The sequence below is a fragment of the Vipera berus genome, assembly GCF_964194415.1.
Source record: "Vipera berus genome assembly, chromosome: 5".
Taxonomy (NCBI): Eukaryota; Metazoa; Chordata; class Lepidosauria; order Squamata; family Viperidae; genus Vipera; species Vipera berus.
In genome coordinates, this window is record NC_138207.1 from 53,872,786 (window position 1) to 53,892,882 (window position 20,097).

Here is a 20,097-nt window from a genome sequence, read left to right on the forward strand (position 1 = left end):
GCTTGCCAGGAAGGATCAGACGTGCCTCCAAAATCAAATGCCGTGGAGGTTCACAGGCACCGTCGGAACGGCGTCGCTCGGTGTGGTCGTTGTGGGTCGCCCGATCTATCACACCGTCTAGATCGGGCTCGGGCCGTTTCCCGACAGCAAAGTAGGGGACTTTCTCGGGGCAGGCTTGGTCACTGATGCCCGCTGACGCTTCTTTGGGCAAGAAGCAGCCAAATGTCCAGGGTCCCCACAGTAAAAACACAACCCCCCGATCGTCATCTGTCCATTTCCGTCACCGATAGACGGGACCTGGCGGCACCCAGCTCCATTGGCTCCTCCCTCTGGACTGGGGGCTCACGCTCAACAGGGGCGGCAGGGGTCTGTGGGGTGGCACGGCGACTCTTTCGCTGCTGCAGCCGGGCATCGATCCGCAGACAAAGATGGATCAGCCCATTCAGGTCTGAGGGAATGTCCACACGGGCCAGCTCATCCAACATCTCCTCCGACAATCCATCCTGGAAGGCATCCACGAGCGCAGCCTCATTCCAGGCGGAATCCTGGCTAAGCAGACGAAAATCGCTGATATAGGCCTGTAGGGGGCGCTGACCCTGCCTCAGAGCTTTCAGGCGTCGGGTGGCAGTCTGCGCCTTAATTGGGTCCTCGTACATTAGGCGCATATGGTCACAAAACCCCCCAAAGTTATCCAACAAAGGGCTAGGTTGTGCCAGCAGAGGCGTGCCCCAACGAGCTGCATCCCCCGACAGAAGGCTTAACACGAATCCCACCTTATCCCGGTCAGTGGGGAAATCAGCTGCTCTCACGCTGATAAAAAGCTGGCATTGTCCCAAGAAGGCAGGAAACAGTTCTGGATTGCCAGCAAATTTATCCGGCATTGCTATCTGACATTTCCTCCTGGGTGGGGGTGCAGCATGTACCTGAGCTTGCAGTTGAGCCACCTGAGCTGCCAGCAAAGTGAGTTGCTGGGTGAGCTGAGCATTCTCGGCACGTAGCTGCTCCATCGTAGTAGTAAGGGGTGGGAGGCTGAAAGCAAACTGTTCTGAACCAGCCTGCTACCGGCCTTGCAATAAGGCAAACCCCTGTTCAAACAGTAGAGACTGGAGAGCGTCTAAGGCTGAAAAGCGTCTGCCAAGATTTATTACTCAAACAACAGAACAAGAAACAAAAACACTGGAACTTGAATCCTCAAACGGAAGGGTTGCTTTCAGCAACCAGCCCCTCCCCAAACACTCCTTTTATTTAGAGTTCAGGGCGTGGCCTCCCTGTGCCTCCTTCCGAGGAGTCCCACAGCCTTTCTCTGTTTGGTCCTGCTCGACTGCCTCCTGCGTCGGGCGTCCTTGAACAGGGCCAGCTGTGGGTCATCATCCTCCGCACTATCGGGCTCACGCAGCTGAGAAGAGGGCCCCAGCTGGGGGCTCTGCGAAGCCTCCAAACCGTCATCAGCCAGTTCGTCTTCCACACCCTCCTCCTCCCCCTCATCTGAGTCATCCGAGACATCTGAGCCGGCTGCCGGACCCACAGGCTGGCCCTGAGTCACAACAGCCCCTGTCTAAGCCCAGCCACCTCTCGGAGTCCCAACAATTGGGCTCATCATTAAGGGGAGTGTGGAAACAGGCGGCTGGTCATGCCCAAGAGGGAGGAACCCCCCTGAGGGCATACAGATCAGCTCCAGAGTAACGGTAACAAACCATGCAACAAAAAAATGTCCACATAGGGCAAAGATTACAAATATTTACAATGGGTGGTTCAATGGAATGATGGTATTCAGATGGAATAATATTGAGTCCGGTGGGTATGTCTCTCAATCCACTAGTCCAGCTCAGCTCTCACCTGAGATGGCGGTCAGGAAGGAAGCCCCAGCCGTCCTCTCACTCCGGCTGAGGAGTCCAACCTGGGGTGGAGAGAGCAAAGAGTCCCAGGCCAAGCCTACCCCAACTGGTCTCTCACACCAGTGGGGCAGTCGATAACCAATTAAAAGATTAGTGCAAAGATTGGAGTACAACGTTTAGCCATACATTATATATGTTAATGTCTCAGTTTGTTCTACTCAGCAATGACAGTTTTATTCTGATTGAGCTCATTATCATAATTTCCTTGCAGGAATACCAAGCATAAGACACTCTAGTACAGGGATGTAAAACTGCCGGCCCACGGGCTGGATGCGTCATGGCAAAATCACGCCTACCCCATTGCCGGCAATGGGGAAAAAGTCGTGATATGTTGCGACACATCACATGACGTTGTGAGTTTGACACCCTACTCTAGCAGGCCACAGAGAAAGCTCGCTGATGTGATACCTTGCAGGAGTCAAGAATTTTTTGTTTATCCCTAATATACAGAGTCTAGGGCTTTAGTTTTTGATTTCTGCTCTTGTCTATCAAATGCCAGTATGGTAAAATGTCGCTTGAAAACTGGTTGAGACACAATTATTATAGCCTGGAAAATCAATGCTAGTAAAAGACACAGTTTAAATCAGAAGTTGATTCTACATATCCAGATTTGTGCCTCCACAACATCTCTGTTTCCAAAGACAGACTTACATCCCAACATCTAGATATTTTATTTATTATATGTTGTTGTTATTAGTTGCGAAGTCATGTCCAACCCATCGTGACCCCATGGACAACATTCCTCCAGGCCTTCTTGTCCTCTACCATCTTCTGGAGTCCATTTAAACTCATGCCCACTGCTTCAGTGACTCCATCCAGCCAACTCATTCTCTGTCGTCCCCTTCTTCTCTTGCCCTCAATCTTTCCCAGCATTAGGCTCTTCTCCAGTGTGTCCTTCCTTCTCATTAGGTGGCCAAAGTATTTGAATTTCAACTTCAGGATCTGGCCTTCTAAAGAGCAGTCAGGGTTGATCTCCTCTAGGACTGACTGATTTGATCACCTTGCAGTCCAAGGGACTCACAGATGTCTTCTCCAGCACCATAGTTCAAAGGCCTCAATTCTTTGGTGCTCAGCCTTTCTTATGGTCCAACTTTCACAGCCATACATTGCAACTGGGAAGACCATAGCCTTGACTATATGCACTTTTGTTGACAGGGTGATGTCTCTGCTTTTTAGTGTGCTGTCTAGATTTGCCATGGCTTTCCTCCCCAGGAGCAAGCGTCTTTTAATTTCTTGGCTGCAGCCCCCATCTGATTTATTATATAGAATTATATATCTATGCATCAATTTATATTCTGTATTTTCATCACTACAAATACCTGCAATTGCTTTGTTACATCTCTGATTACATTTGATTACATTGCATTGCATTTCTTTATTTCTGTTGATTAAATTACATCATATTTATTTGTTTTTAATTTCATTTCTGACTTATCATTTCATTTGTTGTTGTTCTAAACCAGATCCAAATGGACAGACCAATGGTAAGACTTTTGGATTGCTTTTTTGAAAGAATTAGAACTGTGTGGTGATATTTCTCCAATAACAGAACACAAGTACTATTAGTGTTTCCAATTCTTGGTAGTCTCCAGATCTACCATGAAAGAAAGGTAAAGAATCAGTCCAATGCATTTGGAACTGTTGTAAGTCTGCCAATTAGGTTGAGGCTCAATTCCTTCTTCCAAAACAGGAATTCATGCCTGAGCAGGATTTATGTGGCTGCAGAATCAGCTTTATTGCACAAATATGGTCAGTGTGTAACCATGTCAGTCCTGGATGAGTTATTAAGAGTGCATGCTTTACATGTATATTATTGTTATCTAAGCATTAGTTGAGAAAGAAGATTAAGCAAGATTCAAATTCTTATTCTATAATACTGTGTCCTAATTAGATAATAATAATATACATTAATAGTTCATTCCGGAGTGACATGGTTACACGCTGACCATGTTTGTGCAATAAAGCTGAATATGTATCAATAGCTTCTCCAGGAAAAAGTATGATTATCAGCTAGTAGGTAGGGTATGACTGCCATTGCCCAAAGGAAAAGTGACCATTTCAGTGTCCTTCCAATCACTTTAGACCACTACAGAAAGCATGAGTAACTGGATTTCCTACATCATTCCCTTATTATATAGCCAAGGGATAAGCCAGAAGTAAAACTGGGAAAGAGGCTGAATGTTTAAAGACTGAATATTTAGGGCAATCTCTTTTTCAGAATGGCATATGATTTTCTCCTTATTCTGGCAGCCAGACAATTTTCTTTAATCTTGTTTCTGTTCATATGACAGAGCTAACATATATTCTCATCACTTTGACCCAATTAGATATGTCATACAAAAATTCCACAGTGTTATATGTGGAAAAGAGTTATAGCACGGGTGTCAAACTCGTGTCACATGACATATCGCGACGTATCACAACTTTTTTTGCATTGCCAGAGCTGAGGTGGGTGTAGCCTCCATATGATGCAGCTGGTCCATGGGCCGCAGTTTGACACCCCTAGTTATAGACTTGATATTAGCCAAAAGGTAAGTATTTCATAATATGAAATATATAAAATGGACCTTTTAAAAAAAATACTGTATAATTAATCTTTAGCCATTTTTGTGGCATAATGCTTACTTTTAGGCTTCCTTTCTTGCAATAATGCATTACAATGCAGATATTTGGAACTTCTGGACATATCCCATAGAAGACCACCAGATTTTCATGTCTCAATTCTCTCATCTGTAGTAAATAATGACTGATTAGTGGTTATCTATTCTTAATTTCTTCTGCACAGACCCCAGCCTATATCTACATCTACTTCTACAGGAAGTCAATCAATCTTGATAGACATATGACTCTGGTTCTGAATGGGATTGTGTTTCTTGAAGTTTTTAAGATGATTGTGTTTCTTGAAGTTTTTAAGAAGAGACTGGACAGCCATTTGTCTGAAAAGGTATAGAGTTTCCTGCCTGGGCAGGAGGTTGGACTAGATCACCTCCAAGGTCCCTTCCAACTTTATTATTATTGTTATTGTTATTTTCACAGCATTTTTTTATCAAGAACACTTGGTTATCAAGAACACTTACCAAATAAGATTTCAATATACCAGCTTATCAAACTTATCAATGTTTTACCAGAATTGTCACTTACATTGTCAAATAAATTTTATCCATTGTAATGGAAAAAATCTGTATTTTAATTCTTTTTTCCATTAGAGAAGAAGATAATTTGGACATGATGATTTTAAAGTTAAAGAAATCATTGTAACTGAGGATAATTAAGCTGAGCAACAGTAGAAGTTACTAGAGGAAATCTTGCTAGCAGAATGCTCCCTTGCTAAGATGATGCTCAACTGCCGGTTGAGCTCCGGATGGCATCGGACCTCCGATCCTTCCGTCGCGGGTTGAAGACCCACTTGTTTGAATTAGCTGGTCTGGCCTGATGGGGAATATGGGTTTTTTAAATTGGTTTTTATTATTCTATCATTGTTGTATTTTAATTGGGCATGGTTTAATTCTCTTTTAATTTTTGTATAGCTATTTATATATGCCCTGTGAACCGCCCTGAGTCCCTAGGGAGAAGGGCGGTATAGAAATCAAATAAATGAAATGAAATGAAATGCTGAGCTGAAGGAGATGACAATTGGTCATTTGAGTAAAAGGAGAAGATAGTAATGTAGACAAGCTACTATGAACTCCTGTAATGTTGCTGTTCTTTCTTTCAAATAATCTTCTATCACAAAAGTGCCTAGCACCTCTAATAAATCAAGGTGCAGTATTTAATTTTGTATGACTTCATTAAAACCATTGAGGTTTTAGGAGTAAATTTCAAAATTAAATCATAGAGCAGTGACCTAGGTAGTAATACTTAATTGTAGTAGGAAGTCAGATATTACTAGCCCAGTTTATTACCCTGGGTTCAAGTTTGAAATTCATCTGTAGAATCTGAAGATTTAAAGAAGACACAGATTTTCAACAGAGGATTTTAAAAGAATTAATGAATAGACATACCATTTGAATCTCTTGAAGAACTGATGATGTCCAAACCAAGGCATCTGCTTGGTCATCAATGAATTTGACAGCGACAAGAAAACCCTGAAACAAAAGCAAAAATGGGCAAACAAAAGGTTAAAAAATGAAACAGTTTTTTTTGCTTTAACATAGAAACCATTTTGGAATAGCAGCACTGTCTTGGTTCCTGAAAGGTCAGTTCCAGAAGGTGCTGATGGGAAAATAGAAGTTCCATTATGGAGTGCATAATGGATATATCGTCTAACAGCTTCTTATCATCATCTATATGAAACTACTAGGGGAGTCCTATGTTGGCACAAATAATATGCTGATGGTGCTCTGTTAGACATCCACTCCCAGGCTGAGCAGGTGATGTTGTGTAAGTGCTCACCCAATGCTTGAAGGCCTTCATGATCTGGATGGGAAAGAATAGGTTAACTTAATCCCTACAAGACAAACTGATTTGGGAGTTGAAGATCCAACAATTTTAGGGACTTTATATTTTTAACTATGAAAGGGGTTTTATTTGACAGCTTTTGCACAATTACATCTAGATTTCTGGCTATATCAAGCTTTCCTGGGCTACAGGTCCTGCTCATTCTCATGCCTTAGTCACTTCTTAGTTGGATTTACTGCAATGCTCTCTATGTGAGTCTGTGCATGAAGAACATCCAGAAATAAGAGTTAGTGCAGAGTGCAGAATTGGTTATCTTGATATGCTTAGGTCACCCTGCAACATCAGGAGCTGCAAATGTTGTCAATTTCCTTCTGGATGTGATTTAAAGTGTTGGTGATTACCCTGAAGGTCCTACATAATTTCAGACCTGCTGAGGGGGCCACCTTTTCCTATATTTTGTTGCCCATCTAGCTAGATAAAATAGGACCATTGCCTGTAGAGGAATTCACCACATAACCTACTACTTGACAAGATAGAAAAATGGGGTTAGACAGTATCACCACCAAATGAATTCATAACTGACTGACCAACTGCACTCAATGTGTAGGCCTCAATGGAATTGCATTTACATGGAGGGCAATATGCAGAAGGGTATCTCAAGGCTCTGTCTTAGCCCACTACTCTTCAACATCTTCATCGATGATTTAGATGAGAGGATAGATGGGGAATTCATCAAATTTGCAGATGACACCAAGCTGGCAGGAATAGCCAACACTCCAGAAGATAGGCTTAAGCTACAGGAGGATCTTGTCAGACTTGAACATTGGGCACTATCTAACAAAATGAAATTTAATAGTGAAAAAAGTAAAATCCTACATTTAGGCAAGAAAAACCAAATGTACAGGTATAGTATAGGTGGTAGCTGGCTCAATGACAGTAATTGTGAGAGGGATCTTGGAGTCCTAGTGGACTATCACTTAAATATGAGTCAGAAGTTTGCTGCAGCTGCCACAAAAGCCAATTTAGTCCTAGCAGTGGACTAGTGGTGACATGATAGCAGTATTCCAATATCTAAGGAGTTGTCACGAAGAAGATTAAGTCAACCTAAGGGATAGAATCAAAATCATGTGAAGTGTTAATACCACTTTATAATGCCTTGGTAAGACCACAGTTGGAATATTGCATCCAGATTTGGTTGCCACAATGTAAAAAAGATGTTGAGACTCTAGAAAGAATGCAGAGAACAGCAACAAAGATGAGTAGGAACTGGAGGCTAAAACACATAAAGAATTGGATATGTTTAATGAAGAGAAGGGCTAGGAGTAACATGATAGCAGTGCCACAAAGAAGAGGAAGTCAAGCTATTCTCCAAAGCACCTGAGGGCAGGACAAGAAGCAATGGATGGAAACTAATCAAGGAGAGAAGCAACCTAGAACTAATTTCTTGACAGTTAGAACAATTTATCAGTGGAACAACTTGCTTCCAAAAGTTGTGAATGCTCCAACATTGGAAATTTTTAAGAAGAAAATGGACAACCATTTGTCTGAAATGGTATAAGGCTTCCTGCCCGAGCAGGGGGTTGGACTAGAAGAGGTCCCTTCCAACTCTGTTATTCTGTAATTCTGTTAATTCAGAGTTGATGTTGATAAAGTATGCAGGACGAATTATGGAAAATAAACAACTCTCTCCTGGAAAAGGAGAAAAAAAATTAAGATATACATGCTTTGATTCTTTCTGGTATAAAAGGTGACAGAGGGAAACTGTAATAGGCTACTATGATTCCATTATTTTACCCTACAACAATAAATCCGCATAAATCAGCAGACATGTAATCCTGTCCTGGTCTACTTCAAAAGTCTGACAATTCTGTCTAAGGTCCTATCTGTCCAAGATATCACATAATGGATCCTTAGAGGTAGGCATTGTTGGTGGCTACACCCAGTAGAAATTTAATCCATTTCATCCCTCCTATGCATCAGGATAATCTTGAATAATTGTTTGTTTCATCTTGCACTGGAGGAATGTCTTCTCTGATTAGAAAATTGAGGCCATGTATTTGTATTCCTTGGTAGGTTTTAATTACCTTTTTGTATTTATGGGGATTGGCAAATTATTTTATCTGTTTATATCATTAACTGCCTAGAATCTATGGGAATGGGCACAATAATAAATAAATAAAGCTCCCCCCCCATCCAGGAAAAAAACCTCTTGCCTAGACATTTAGTTTAGAAATGCATTCTGGTTACTTATTGGACATATTTTTAGTTTGAAATTGCTCTCATTCAAATTGATTTAAAATGAAAATTATTGCTATATAGAAAATTCTCAAGGTACAACAGGCCATTTAATGAACATTTAAAATTATGATCAAACATCCCCCCAAAAAACTACTTAGGACTCCATTTCAAAATTATGACGGCAGCAGCAGGCATTTGTCCTTACAATCCCTCAGAGAATTATTGCCCTTCCTCCTTTCTCCTCCTCTCCCATCCCACCAGAAGCCTGCAGTACTTGAGTCTCCTCCCCACACAACCATCATGGCCCATGCTTATTTTCTGAAGCTCTCAGGACCTCATTTTATGGAAGGAGGGCAGGTCATGTGTCCCCAGGTCATGCTGCGGGGATCCAAATGCAGTTGCCATTTTGCCTCCTCCCACAAATGGCTGGGGACAACATGGCGGCCACCAGACAAACTGCTTCATTTTGCTGCCTTATAGAAAGGTTTCAACAGTGCTTGTAAAAGCTTCTGCAGCACTATGCAGAACTTATTAAGCAGCAAAAAAAAGCAGTTTATCTCCAGGCCATACAGCAACTACCCAAATGCAGTCACCATTTTACTGGCAAGACAAAAAGGCTTTCAGAAGTATGCCATTCAGCCACACAAAGAAGGAAGTCATCCCAGTGCTCTGGAAGGCCATGGAGCTTCGAGAGATAAGGATAAGTGGCGAGATAAGGGCATTTTGCCAGGTGGTGTGGGAATCAGGCCTAAGGCCTCGGAGGACCCAATGGGAGTGGGAAAGGGCCTGTTTGGACCTAAGGCATGGCAAGTAGCTCATAGGGAGTCTTGGGGGTGAGGAGAAAATTATGCCTTAATATCCCAAAACCACTGGATCATGAGTTTCTCAAGTGCCATCTCAATGCAATAAAGACGTTTACTTTTGTAAGTGTTTATTTGCTGTTGTTTCAAATGTTACTGTGCAATAACTTGGAATTGGACTGTATTTTACAGAATGAGTCCAGGTTTAATAAAAATCTGTTCCGTAGAAGAATGACATCTCCAATAACGTCAGAAAACTGTATTTATAAAAGTTACTATATTTTCTCCAAATATAAAATTTGTAATCGGAAGTGAGCAGAAAATGCAATATTTTTATATAAAAGCATAGCAGAAATGAGTAGCAAAATTATTGCTTAGTAATTATTGTAAGTATGATCATCTTCTCAAGAGAAATTCAAATTTATGAGAATTAAAGAGAAGCTAAATATACCTAAAGAATTAATAGAAATAACTGGTTAAATTGAAGACAACATTAATTACAGGTAATACTTGCTTAATGACTGGCTGTTTAACAACTGTTCAAAGTTATGATAGCCTTGGAAACGATGCCTATCAAGTACTTCTTACTACAGTATCATAAAACATTTTGCTGCCCCCTGCCCATGGTCACGTCACCACATTTCAAGAACTCAACAATTTGTTTCATTTAGGACCAACTGCAGCAACCCACAGTCACGTGACCATAAATTTTTTTCTTTCTTTTTTTTAACTATTCTTTAGCTGAAAACACCCATTGGATTTACTGGATGCATTTAACAACCAATTTCTTATAACAACTCTGGTGGCTCACTTTAAGATTGTGGTAAAAATGGTTGTAAAATTGACTTAGGTCACATAGTGACTGGCTTAATTATCATCCTGGCTTATGACCAAAATCCTGTATCGAATTGTTGTAAATTGAGGACCACCTATATAGGGATACTTGGAAATTTCAGGAGAACCCTAAAAAAATATTAAAATGCCAGGATGGAACAAAACAAATTTTAACTTTTCTAAAGTTCTTAAATTCTTAAATTTTCAAAAATCTATTTTACAGGTCTATTAGATGTAAAATGGTTCATGGAATAAAATGTGTCCTGGAAAGAATCAACAGGGCTTGAATAACCATTTAGAAAAGATAGTTCTTGACTTGCAACTATAATTGGGACCAGAACTGTTGCTAAGTGATCTACTTATTAAGTGAGTCATGCCCAACTTTACAAGGTTTTTTTTTTGGCTATAGTTAAACAAACCATACACTTGTTAATCAAATCTGCCTTTGTCTATTGATTTTGCTTGCCAGAAACTTCCTGGGAAAGTCCCAGATAGTGATCATGTGACCCTGGGATGATGCAACCACATAAATATATGCTGGTTGCCAAGTATTCAAATTCTGATCATTTCACCCCAGAGACACTGCATCAGTTGTAAGTGCGAAGACTAGTCTTAAGTCAGCTTTTTCAATGTTATCATAACTTTGTATGACCATTAAACAAATGATTATAAATCAAGGACTGTACAACCCTGTACAATTATACAAATGAAGAAAGTTTCTTCCATTCATCTTTTCTTAGGCTTATACAAATGTTTTGAAAGAAATCCCAGGTCATTTCCCTTCACTATGTTTCATAAACTGCCCAGAGAGCTTTAGGTGAGATACAAAGTAGAAATACAATAAAAGTATAAATAATCTGTCTATGCACAGTCACTAAAATATTTTGCAGAAACATATCATCCAATAATTTGGATTTAGATGGTATACAGTTCTACACTGCATTTACAATAGTCTAAGAACTTCATTTAATTCCAATTTCTACAAGGCTAATCAAAGATGCCCCTTCATGGATTACTGCTTTGTCGTGGCGAAGGGGCTTGCATAATTCAATGAAGCTATGAGCTATGCCGTGCAGGGCCACCCAAGACGGAAAGGTCATAGCAGAGAGTTCTGACAAAAAGTGATCCACTGGAGAAGGAAATGGCAAACCACTCCAGTATCTTTGCCATGAAAACCCTATGGACAGTACCAAAAGGCAAAAAGATATGACGCTGGAAGATGAGCCCCTCAGGTCGGAAGGCGTCCAATATGCTATTGGGGAAGAGCAGAGGGCTAGTACTAGTAGCTCCAGAAAGAATGAAGCGACTGGGCCAAAGCCGAAAGGATGCTCAGCTGTGGATATGTCTGGTGGTGAAAGGAAAGTCCGATGCTGTAAAGATTTTTTCTCCATAGGAACCTGGAATGTAAGATCCATGAATCAAGGCAAGCTGGACGTGGTCAAACAAGAGATGACAAGACTAAACATCGATATCTTAGGTATCAGCGAACTAAAATGGACAGGAATGGGTGAATTTAATTCAGATGACCATCAGGTATACTACTGTGGGCAAGAATCCCTCAGAAGAAATGGAGTAGCCTTCATAGTCAATAAAAGAGTAGGAAAAGCAATACTGGGATACAATCCTCAAAATGACAGAATGATCTCAGTTCGAATCCAAGGCAAACCATTCAATATCACAGTAGTCCAAGTCTATGCCCCTGTGAGGTGGACTCACAATGAATCGTTAAAGGAGCTTCCAAGCAAAGGCATCACGCAGAGATGCAATCATATTTAGCTTTATTCATGATAGATCAAAGAGAAAGAAGTACTTGGCATGAAAGCATTCATGCCTGCATGTGAGAGAGAAATAAAATAAAACAAAACAAGCTAGGATTACATGACTAAAATAGAGGTTAGGAGTAGAGATAGAACTGGAGACTGGAAAAAGGAGAACAAAGAGCAGCCCCTCGTGCAGAGGTATTTATGGGGGGTCTTGGCCCCTCCTTGACCATAAAACTCTCTCGCCAATGGGGCTGTGGGTCTGGGACCCTTGGCTCATCAGTGGAAGCAAAGAAACCTCTTTGCCTCCATCTGATGACCCTTTTGGGGAACTGCCAATGGCTGGCACTAATCACCTAACAATTCCCCTTCTTGCCAGCCAATGACAGGGACCAGTGAATGTATGTAAGGGGCGAGCAGGTGTCATAGACATGTATGAAAACATTCAGAAGGCCAAACACAAACGCTTACACAGAAGGTTGTGCCGGTCAACGGGAACAGGCTTGGTAAACAGATCAGCTATCTGGTCAGCTGTATTACAGTGCTCAACATGTATAAAACCCTCTTTCGCAAGGTGCCTGACATTTTTATAGCGTATGTCTATATGGCGAGATCTGGAGCCTACTGCATAAGCCTCCGAGATTGCAATTGCGGCAGTGTTGTCCTCTAGAATTTGGATGGGCAGAGGGGGAGATGCCCAGATGTTTGTTATCAGCTCATTGAACCAAGTCAAATCATTGGCCGTGTCTGACAGACTAGCAAATTCAGCCTCGGCCGTGGAGCAAGAAATAAATTTTTGCTGCCTAACATGCCAATGTATTGGGCAGCCATTTAGCAATATGAGGAAACCAGAAGTGCTCCGTCTACTTTTGGAGTCGCCAGCCCAGTCTGCGTCTGAGTAAGCGGAGAGCTGGGCCGTCTTCCCCTTCTCTGGTTCTAGCATGAGAAGAGCATCAGCTGTGCCCTTTAGGTATCTGAGCACCCTTTTGACAGCAGTCCAGTGGAATTCCTTTGGGTGTTCCACGTGCCTGGACAATAGATTCACAGCTAAAGCTATGTCAGGTCTGCTCCAATTGCTGATGTATAGCAAGGAGCCAATCACAGATCTGTAGAGCGTGTTATCTGTGAACTCAGGACCGTCCTTATGGGTGTGGTTGTAAAAGTCGCTTTGCATTGGGCTATGCGTAGGATTGGATTCTGTCATTTTGCATTTGGCCAGTAATTCCTCTATCTTTTCTTTTTGTGATAGAGCGAACCCCCCTTTAGTGGCCAAAATATGCACACCCAAGTACTTGTCAACCCGCCCCAAAGACTTCAGAGTAAACTTTTCTTCCAGGGCCTTGGCAAATTCATCACACCTTTCCTTGTTAGGCCCTACATATAATAGGTCGTCCACATAAACTAACACCCGTTCTGTGGTTCCCTTGGAATTGCGTGTGAAAACACATTGATCTGCATGAGATTCTGAGAAACCAACTCGTTCTAAACTCTTTCTAAGACAGTCATACCATAATTTCCCTGACTGCTTAAGACCATATAACCCTTTGTGAAGCAACCATGTATTTCCCCCTTCTTGCTGGTAGCCAGGAGGAGCCTTCACGTAGATCTGCCGGTCCAAGTTGGCGTGGAGGTAAGCCGTCTGGATGTCAAATTGGAAGACTTCTTCTCCCAGAGCGGCTGCAGTCACGAGGGCGGCCTTGACGCTCTCTGCCCGGACGGTTGGAGAGTAAGTCTCCGAGTAGTCCTCCATATAACGTTGAGCGAAGCCCTGGGCTACCAAACGGGCCTTGTATAGGTAGAGGCCATTGGCAAGTGGTTTGGCCTTGTAAACCCACCTTGTGCCAATGACTTTCCTCTCCTTTGGGGGTTGCTGGGGGGTGAAGACCTTGAGTTGTTTTAAGCTCTGCATTTCCTTCTCCATCGCGAGCTGCCATCTCTCCTGCTCCTCGATGGGCAGCTCCTGGATGTCAGAGAAGGATTTTGGGGTGACCACAACGCTGTTGACAGACGCGATGTGGCCAATGTCAATTCTCTTTGGCGGGACCCCCTTGTTGGACCGCTTTGACCTCCTTACCTTCTGCCACTCACCGCTCTTTTCTTCCGCGGGTCTCTGAGGTGTCGCTGGGGGTGGAGACGGTGTGTCTTCCTCCATGGGACTGGACGCATCTTCGTCTTGTTCCTCACTTTCGTCGGTGGCAGGGTACGAGGTCGCCTCTGGTGATGTCGCGGTCGGGGTGTCCTTGCTGGGTCGGTTGGCATATGGGCTCAGATCATTTGAGTGGATCTGAGTCCAATTGGAGTCCTCTTCGAAAGAGGCAGATTGGGAAGTTACAGGCCTGCCCCCTTCTCCCAGGAAACGATAGGCCTTGGAGCCAGGAGCATAGCCCAAGAACCTTAGTCTCTGGGAAACAGATCTCCCCTTCTTCCGCAGCTGCTTGGGGATGTGTACCCATGCATAGGAGCCAAACACACGCAAATGTGCCAGATTTGGTTTCCTACCGTGAACCAGGAAATATGGGGTCTGGTTCACGACACTGCTCCAGGTGCGGTTTAAAGTGTAATTGGCATAATGAATTGCCTCCCCCCAGTATGATTCTGCGACATTAGCGTCTGCAATCAGACTACGCATCATGGTTTGCAGGATTCCATTCCTTTTCTCAGCTACACCATTTTGCGACGGGGTGAACGGTGCAGTTAGAAAATGGCGGATGCCCTTACGCCTTACCCAGTCCTGGAACTTCTGAGACATGAACTCAGCCCCGCGATCGCTCTGCAACTGTGCGATCTTGGTCTTGTACTGAGTCTCTACGAAGTTGTACAGCGACTTTATGGCGTCAAAGGCTTCAGATTTCTCTGTGAGAGTATACACGTGACCGTAACGTGAAAAATCATCAACGGCAGTGAGAAAATACCTTTTCTTTCCTAGGGATGGTGTAAAAGGCCCAACCAAATCAACATGTACTAGTTGGTAAGGGTGTTGAGTCTTACGGGATGACACCTTTGATATAGGAGCAGCCTTTCTCTTTGTTTTCTTGCAAATGGCACAGTCCAGAAACACGTCACAGTCCTTGAGCTGGACTCCCTCAGCAAATTCTCCCATCTTTTTAACTACAGGGAAGCTTGCATGACCCAGCCTTCTGTGCAATAAGTGGGCGCACTTATCGTGAATTGGCTTCCCTATTGACACTCTCTTGGCTCTGGTTGCTTTGAGTGGTGCTGCAGGTGCCTGCTGAGATTCAGGCTTCTTGCCCACACTGCCCTTGGAAAGCCTTGGGGCAGGCTGTGGTGGCTTGGGAGAAAAATATGGCAAGCCATTTATTATTGTAATATTTCCAATGACCTTCTGGTCCCGGGTGACATGACCTCCCCCCTTGCGAAATAGGACTTCCACTTTGTCATCGTCACACAATTTGGTGATGCTCAAAAGGTTTTTGGCTATAGAAGGGGCGTGCAAGACACCCTCAACTTTGCCAAGTCCAGGTAGAGAAACAAAACCCTCCCCAACAATTGGAGCAGTGTCACCGTTTGCAACCTTGACAGATGAGTTAATTTTCTTTAACCTTTTAAAACCTTGACTCATATTAGTAATGTGAGAAGAAGCTCCAGAGTCCAGTAACCATAAGTCAGTGGAGCTATCAGCCCTTGTTGTGGGGGTGAGGGAACAAGTATGCAGTGAATTTCCTTTGCCCCTGCCACGCCCCTTTCCTCCCCCTTTGCTTCTTACTTGATTGGGACCACGTTTAGGGGCTTGATGTTGATGGGGGCAGTCTTTCTTGAGGTGCTCCTCAGAGCCACAGATGAAACATTTAAGCAGAGCATTAATTTGCTCTGAGTTGTGGCGCCCCCTTCTGGCTTGCTGAGTGGTGACTCTAGCGTATTCTCCAGCATTTCTCCTTCTCCGATCTTCTTCGATCAGTCTCCCTGTGAGGTAGGACAGATTTATGTCTTCCCTCTTGACCGCTTCGAGTGAAACAATGAAATTGCTCCAACTCCTGTCTAGAGAAGTAAAAATTATGGAGAGCATGCTCACATCAGACACAGGAAAATCTCTGGAAATCAATTCTGCCCTGAGTGCCTTTAATTTTGCAAGATGTTCAGGCATGCTGGCACCAAACTTCAGTTTGGTTGTATAAAGCTCAGTTGTATATCTGGTGATGGAACCAATGGTATTGCTGTTGAATAAATTGTATAACAGTTTCCAGACCTCAGCAGCTCTGAGACCAGCTGGAATGCTTGGGAACAAGTTATTGTCCAGAGAACTGAGTAGAGCAGAATAAGCCTGCAAGTGTCGCAGCTCTTCTTGACGTCCCCATGGGGGAGGGGGGGGGTTCCGAACCATTTGTAGAATCCCATTCTTTAAGAGATGTAGCTGTATATCTTTACTCCAACTGCTATAATTCTCCCCATCCAGCTGTAGTTTTTTAAAATCATTTGGCAAATTTGTTACAGGAATAGAGTCCTTATCAGACCCACTTTCAAAATTTTTTGATATGTCCATTGATGTAAAAGGAAGCGGAAAAATGCTTAAGTCTGAAGTGAGTCCTTCAGTGAAAGGGTTCCCTCTAGTGGTCGAGGAGGGAATCCTTTCTTGAGTACTTATTGACTCCAGGTGGGCGTGCCCGGGAACCATGTGACCCGGGGGAGGGCGTTGTTCAGGGTTTCTCCCTTCTTCCCATGAGGCATTGGGGGGGCGGAGCCCAGATTTGCCGGCCGGCATCCCTTTCTTGTTGCTGCAAGCACATGGATTTTCATCATTGTCTGTTTTTCTTTGCCCTCGCTGGTCATGAAGACCTGAAGAGAAGGTGGGAGGCCTCGGGGGTTGATTGTTGGGAGGCTGCAGGCTGGATTCCCCCCGGCAGTTGGGCCCTGGGGAGAGGATGGGAGGCCTTGGAGGGGGGGTGGGCACCCCCGACGTCTGCTTGGCCGCTGTCTTGCTAGCCTCTAAGGCAGTGGCCAGAGCTTGCATTGCTGTCTGGAGAGCCGTTGTAACAGTTTTGGCTGGGCAGATCTCATTGCTATCATAGCATTTTAGGCTTTGTGGGGGGGAGAAATCATTAATATACATGCTGTCTTGGCTGGAAGCCAGGGATTGCATGTCATTTCTGCTGTACGCCAGGGACTGCAGGCTATTTTGGTTGGAAGCCAGGGATTGCTGGCTTTCCAGACTTAAAGAAATCAAGTCTTTGTTAGACCGTGTGGGCTTATAGGGGGCTGCCATCTTGTTTCCTGTTCCAGACCACGTGGGCGGAGCCATCTTGTTTCCGCTTGCCCCAGGGAGCTGTAGCTCACAGCTGGGGGGGCGGGTTCGCGCCAAAAGCCTTGGGGTCCCAGGGTCACTAAGGGAGGCGGGCGCCATATTTGGGGGCCTCGTGGTCTCTAGGGAGGGGCTCACCAGGGGTTCTGAGGCTTTCTGAGCTGTTCCCTGGGCTGCCCCTCCCTCCTCCTGCATTGCAAGGATCTCTTTAAGCAGCTCTTCACGTTCCTGTGCAGTCAGTTTACTCACGCGGCGTTTGGTCTCAGCCAGGTCCGTCTCTGCAGCATCTGAGCAGCCTTGGACAGTCTGTAATCCTTCTATGCTCTCCTCTGTGGCGTTCAGTTGTAGAGAGGCAAGTGAAGGGGTCCTAGACGCTCTGCTGGATCCTCTGACGGGATGAAGGCCATTTGTGCTTTCATCTGCAGCTGAGGTTGCATCAGGGACTGAAGTCTTGGATGTAGGCAGGGAGGCTGTCTTCGATCGATGACTCCTGGTCACGATAGTAGAAGTCCTGCCATCTGTTATAAATGGATTGGAGCCGGGTCCTCCAGACATCTTATTGGTTAGTTCCTGGCTGGCTTGGAAGCTTTCCTTTAAACCATCCTCTGACTACCAACTTGTGAGGTGGACTCACAATGAATCGTTAAAGGAGCTTCCAAGCAAAGGCATCACGCAGAGATGCAATCATATTTAGCTTTATTCATGATAGATCAAAGAGAAAGAAGTACTTGGCATGAAAGCATTCATGCCTGCATGTGAGAGAGAAATAAAATAAAACAAAACAAGCTAGGATTACATGACTAAAATAGAGGTTAGGAGTAGAGATAGAACTGGAGACTGGAAAAAGGAGAACAAAGAGCAGCCCCTCGTGCAGAGGTATTTATGGGGGGTCTTGGCCCCTCCTTGACCATAAAACTCTCTCGCCAATGGGGCTGTGGGTCTGGGACCCTTGGCTCATCAGTGGAAGCAAAGAAACCTCTTTGCCTCCATCTGATGACCCTTTTGGGGAACTGCCAATGGCTGGCACTAATCACCTAACAGCCCCAACCACCGGTGCTGAAGAGGATGAAATTAACCGGTTCTATGAAGCCCTACAGCACCTTATAGAACTAACACCCAAAAATGATGTCCTTATCATGATGGGGGATTGGAATGCTAAAGTAGGAAGCCAACAGATAACTGGAATAACAGGCAAGTTTGGCCTTGGAGTACAAAATGAAGCAGGGCACAGGCTGATAGAATTTTGTCAAGAGAATACGATGGTCATAGCAAACACTCTTTTCCAACAACCCAAGAGACGGCTTTACACATGGACATCACCAGACGGTCAACACAGAAATCAGATTGACTATATGCTCTGCAGCCAAAGATGGAGAAGCTCTATACAGTCAGTAAAAACAAGACCAGGAACTGACTGTGGCTCAGACCATGAGCTTCTTGTTGCAAAGTTTAGGCTTAAATTAAAGAAAGTAGGGAAAAGCACTAGGCCAGTCAGGTATGAATTAAATCATATCCCTGTTCAATATACAGTAGAGGTGACAAATAGATTTAAGGAATTAGATCTGATAGACAGAGTGCCTGAAGAACTATGGACAGAGGTTCGCAACATTGTACAAGAGGTAGCAACTAAAACCATCCCAAAGAAAAAGAAATGCAAGAAAGCAAAATGGCTGTCTGAGGAAGCTTTGCAAATAGCTGAGAAAAGGAGGGAAGCGAAAGGCAAGAGAGAAAAAGAAAGATATGCCCAATTGAATGCAGAATTCCAGAGAATAGCTAGAAGAGATAAGAATGCCTTCTTAAATGAACAGTGCAAAGAAATAGAAGAAAACAATAGAATAGGGAGGACCAGAGATCTTTTCAAGAAAATTGGAGAGATCAAAGGAACGTTTCATGCAAAAATGGGCATGATAAAGGACCAAAATGGCAGGGACCTAACCGAGGCAGAAGAGATTAAGAAGAGGTGGCAAAATTACACAGAAGAACTATACAAGAATGAGCTTAACGTCCCTGATAATCACAATGAGGTGGTCACTGACCTCGAGCCAGACATCCTAGAATGTGAAGTGAAGTGGGCCTGAGAAAAGCTGAGCAACAACAAAGCTAGTGGAGGTGACAGTATTCCAGCTGAGCTATTCAAAAGACGATGCAGTAAAAGTGCTACACTCAATTTGCCAGCAAATTTGGAAAACTCAACAGTGGCCACAGGATTGGAAAAGATCAGTTTACATTCCAATTCCAAAGAAAGGCAGTGCCAAAGAATGTTCAAACTATCGCACCATTGCACTCATTTCTCATGCTAGTAAAGTTATGCTTAAAATTCTACAAGCTAGACTCCAGCAGTATGTGGATCGAGAACTACCAGAAGTACAGGCAGGATTTCGAAGAGACAGAGGAACTAGAGATCAAATTGCCAACATACGCTGGATCATGGAGAAAGCTAGAGAGTTCCAGAAAAACATCTACTTCTGCTTCATTGACTATGCTAAAGCCTTTGATTGTGTGGATCATAACAAACTGTGGCAAGTCCTTAAAGAGATGGGCATACCAGACCATCTTATTTGTCTCTTGAGAAACCTATATGTGGGCCAAGAAGCAACAGTGAGAACTGGACACGGAACCACTAATTGGTTCAAAATTGGGAAAGGAGTCCGGCAAGGCTGTATACTGTCGCCTTGCCTATTTAACTTATATGCAGAGCACATCATGAGAAAGGCTAGATGAATCAAAAGTTGGAATTAAGATTGCCGGAAGAAACATCAACAACCTAAGATATGCAGATGATACCACTCTAATGGCAGAAAGTGAAGAGGAACTAAAGGGCCTCTTGTTGCGGGTGAAGAAGGAGAGTACAAAACTTGGGTTGAAACTAAACATTAAGAAAACCAAGATCATGGCATCTGGCCCTCTCAATTCCTGGC

The 20,097-nt window shown here is 43.7% G+C and overlaps 1 protein-coding gene across 1 annotated transcript in view; it reads right to left on the minus strand.

Annotated features, from left to right (window-relative positions):
• LOC308668562 (guanylate cyclase 2G-like) overlaps positions 1–20,097 on the minus strand; it is a gene marked incomplete at both ends in the record, with an annotated part of 51,746 nt that overhangs the window by 16,025 nt on the left and 15,624 nt on the right. Inside the window, one exon of the mRNA XM_081328567.1 lies at positions 5,897–5,980. Coding sequence (XP_081184693.1) covers positions 5,897–5,980 — 84 coding nt within the window. The remainder of the gene's footprint in view (positions 1–5,896; positions 5,981–20,097) is intronic.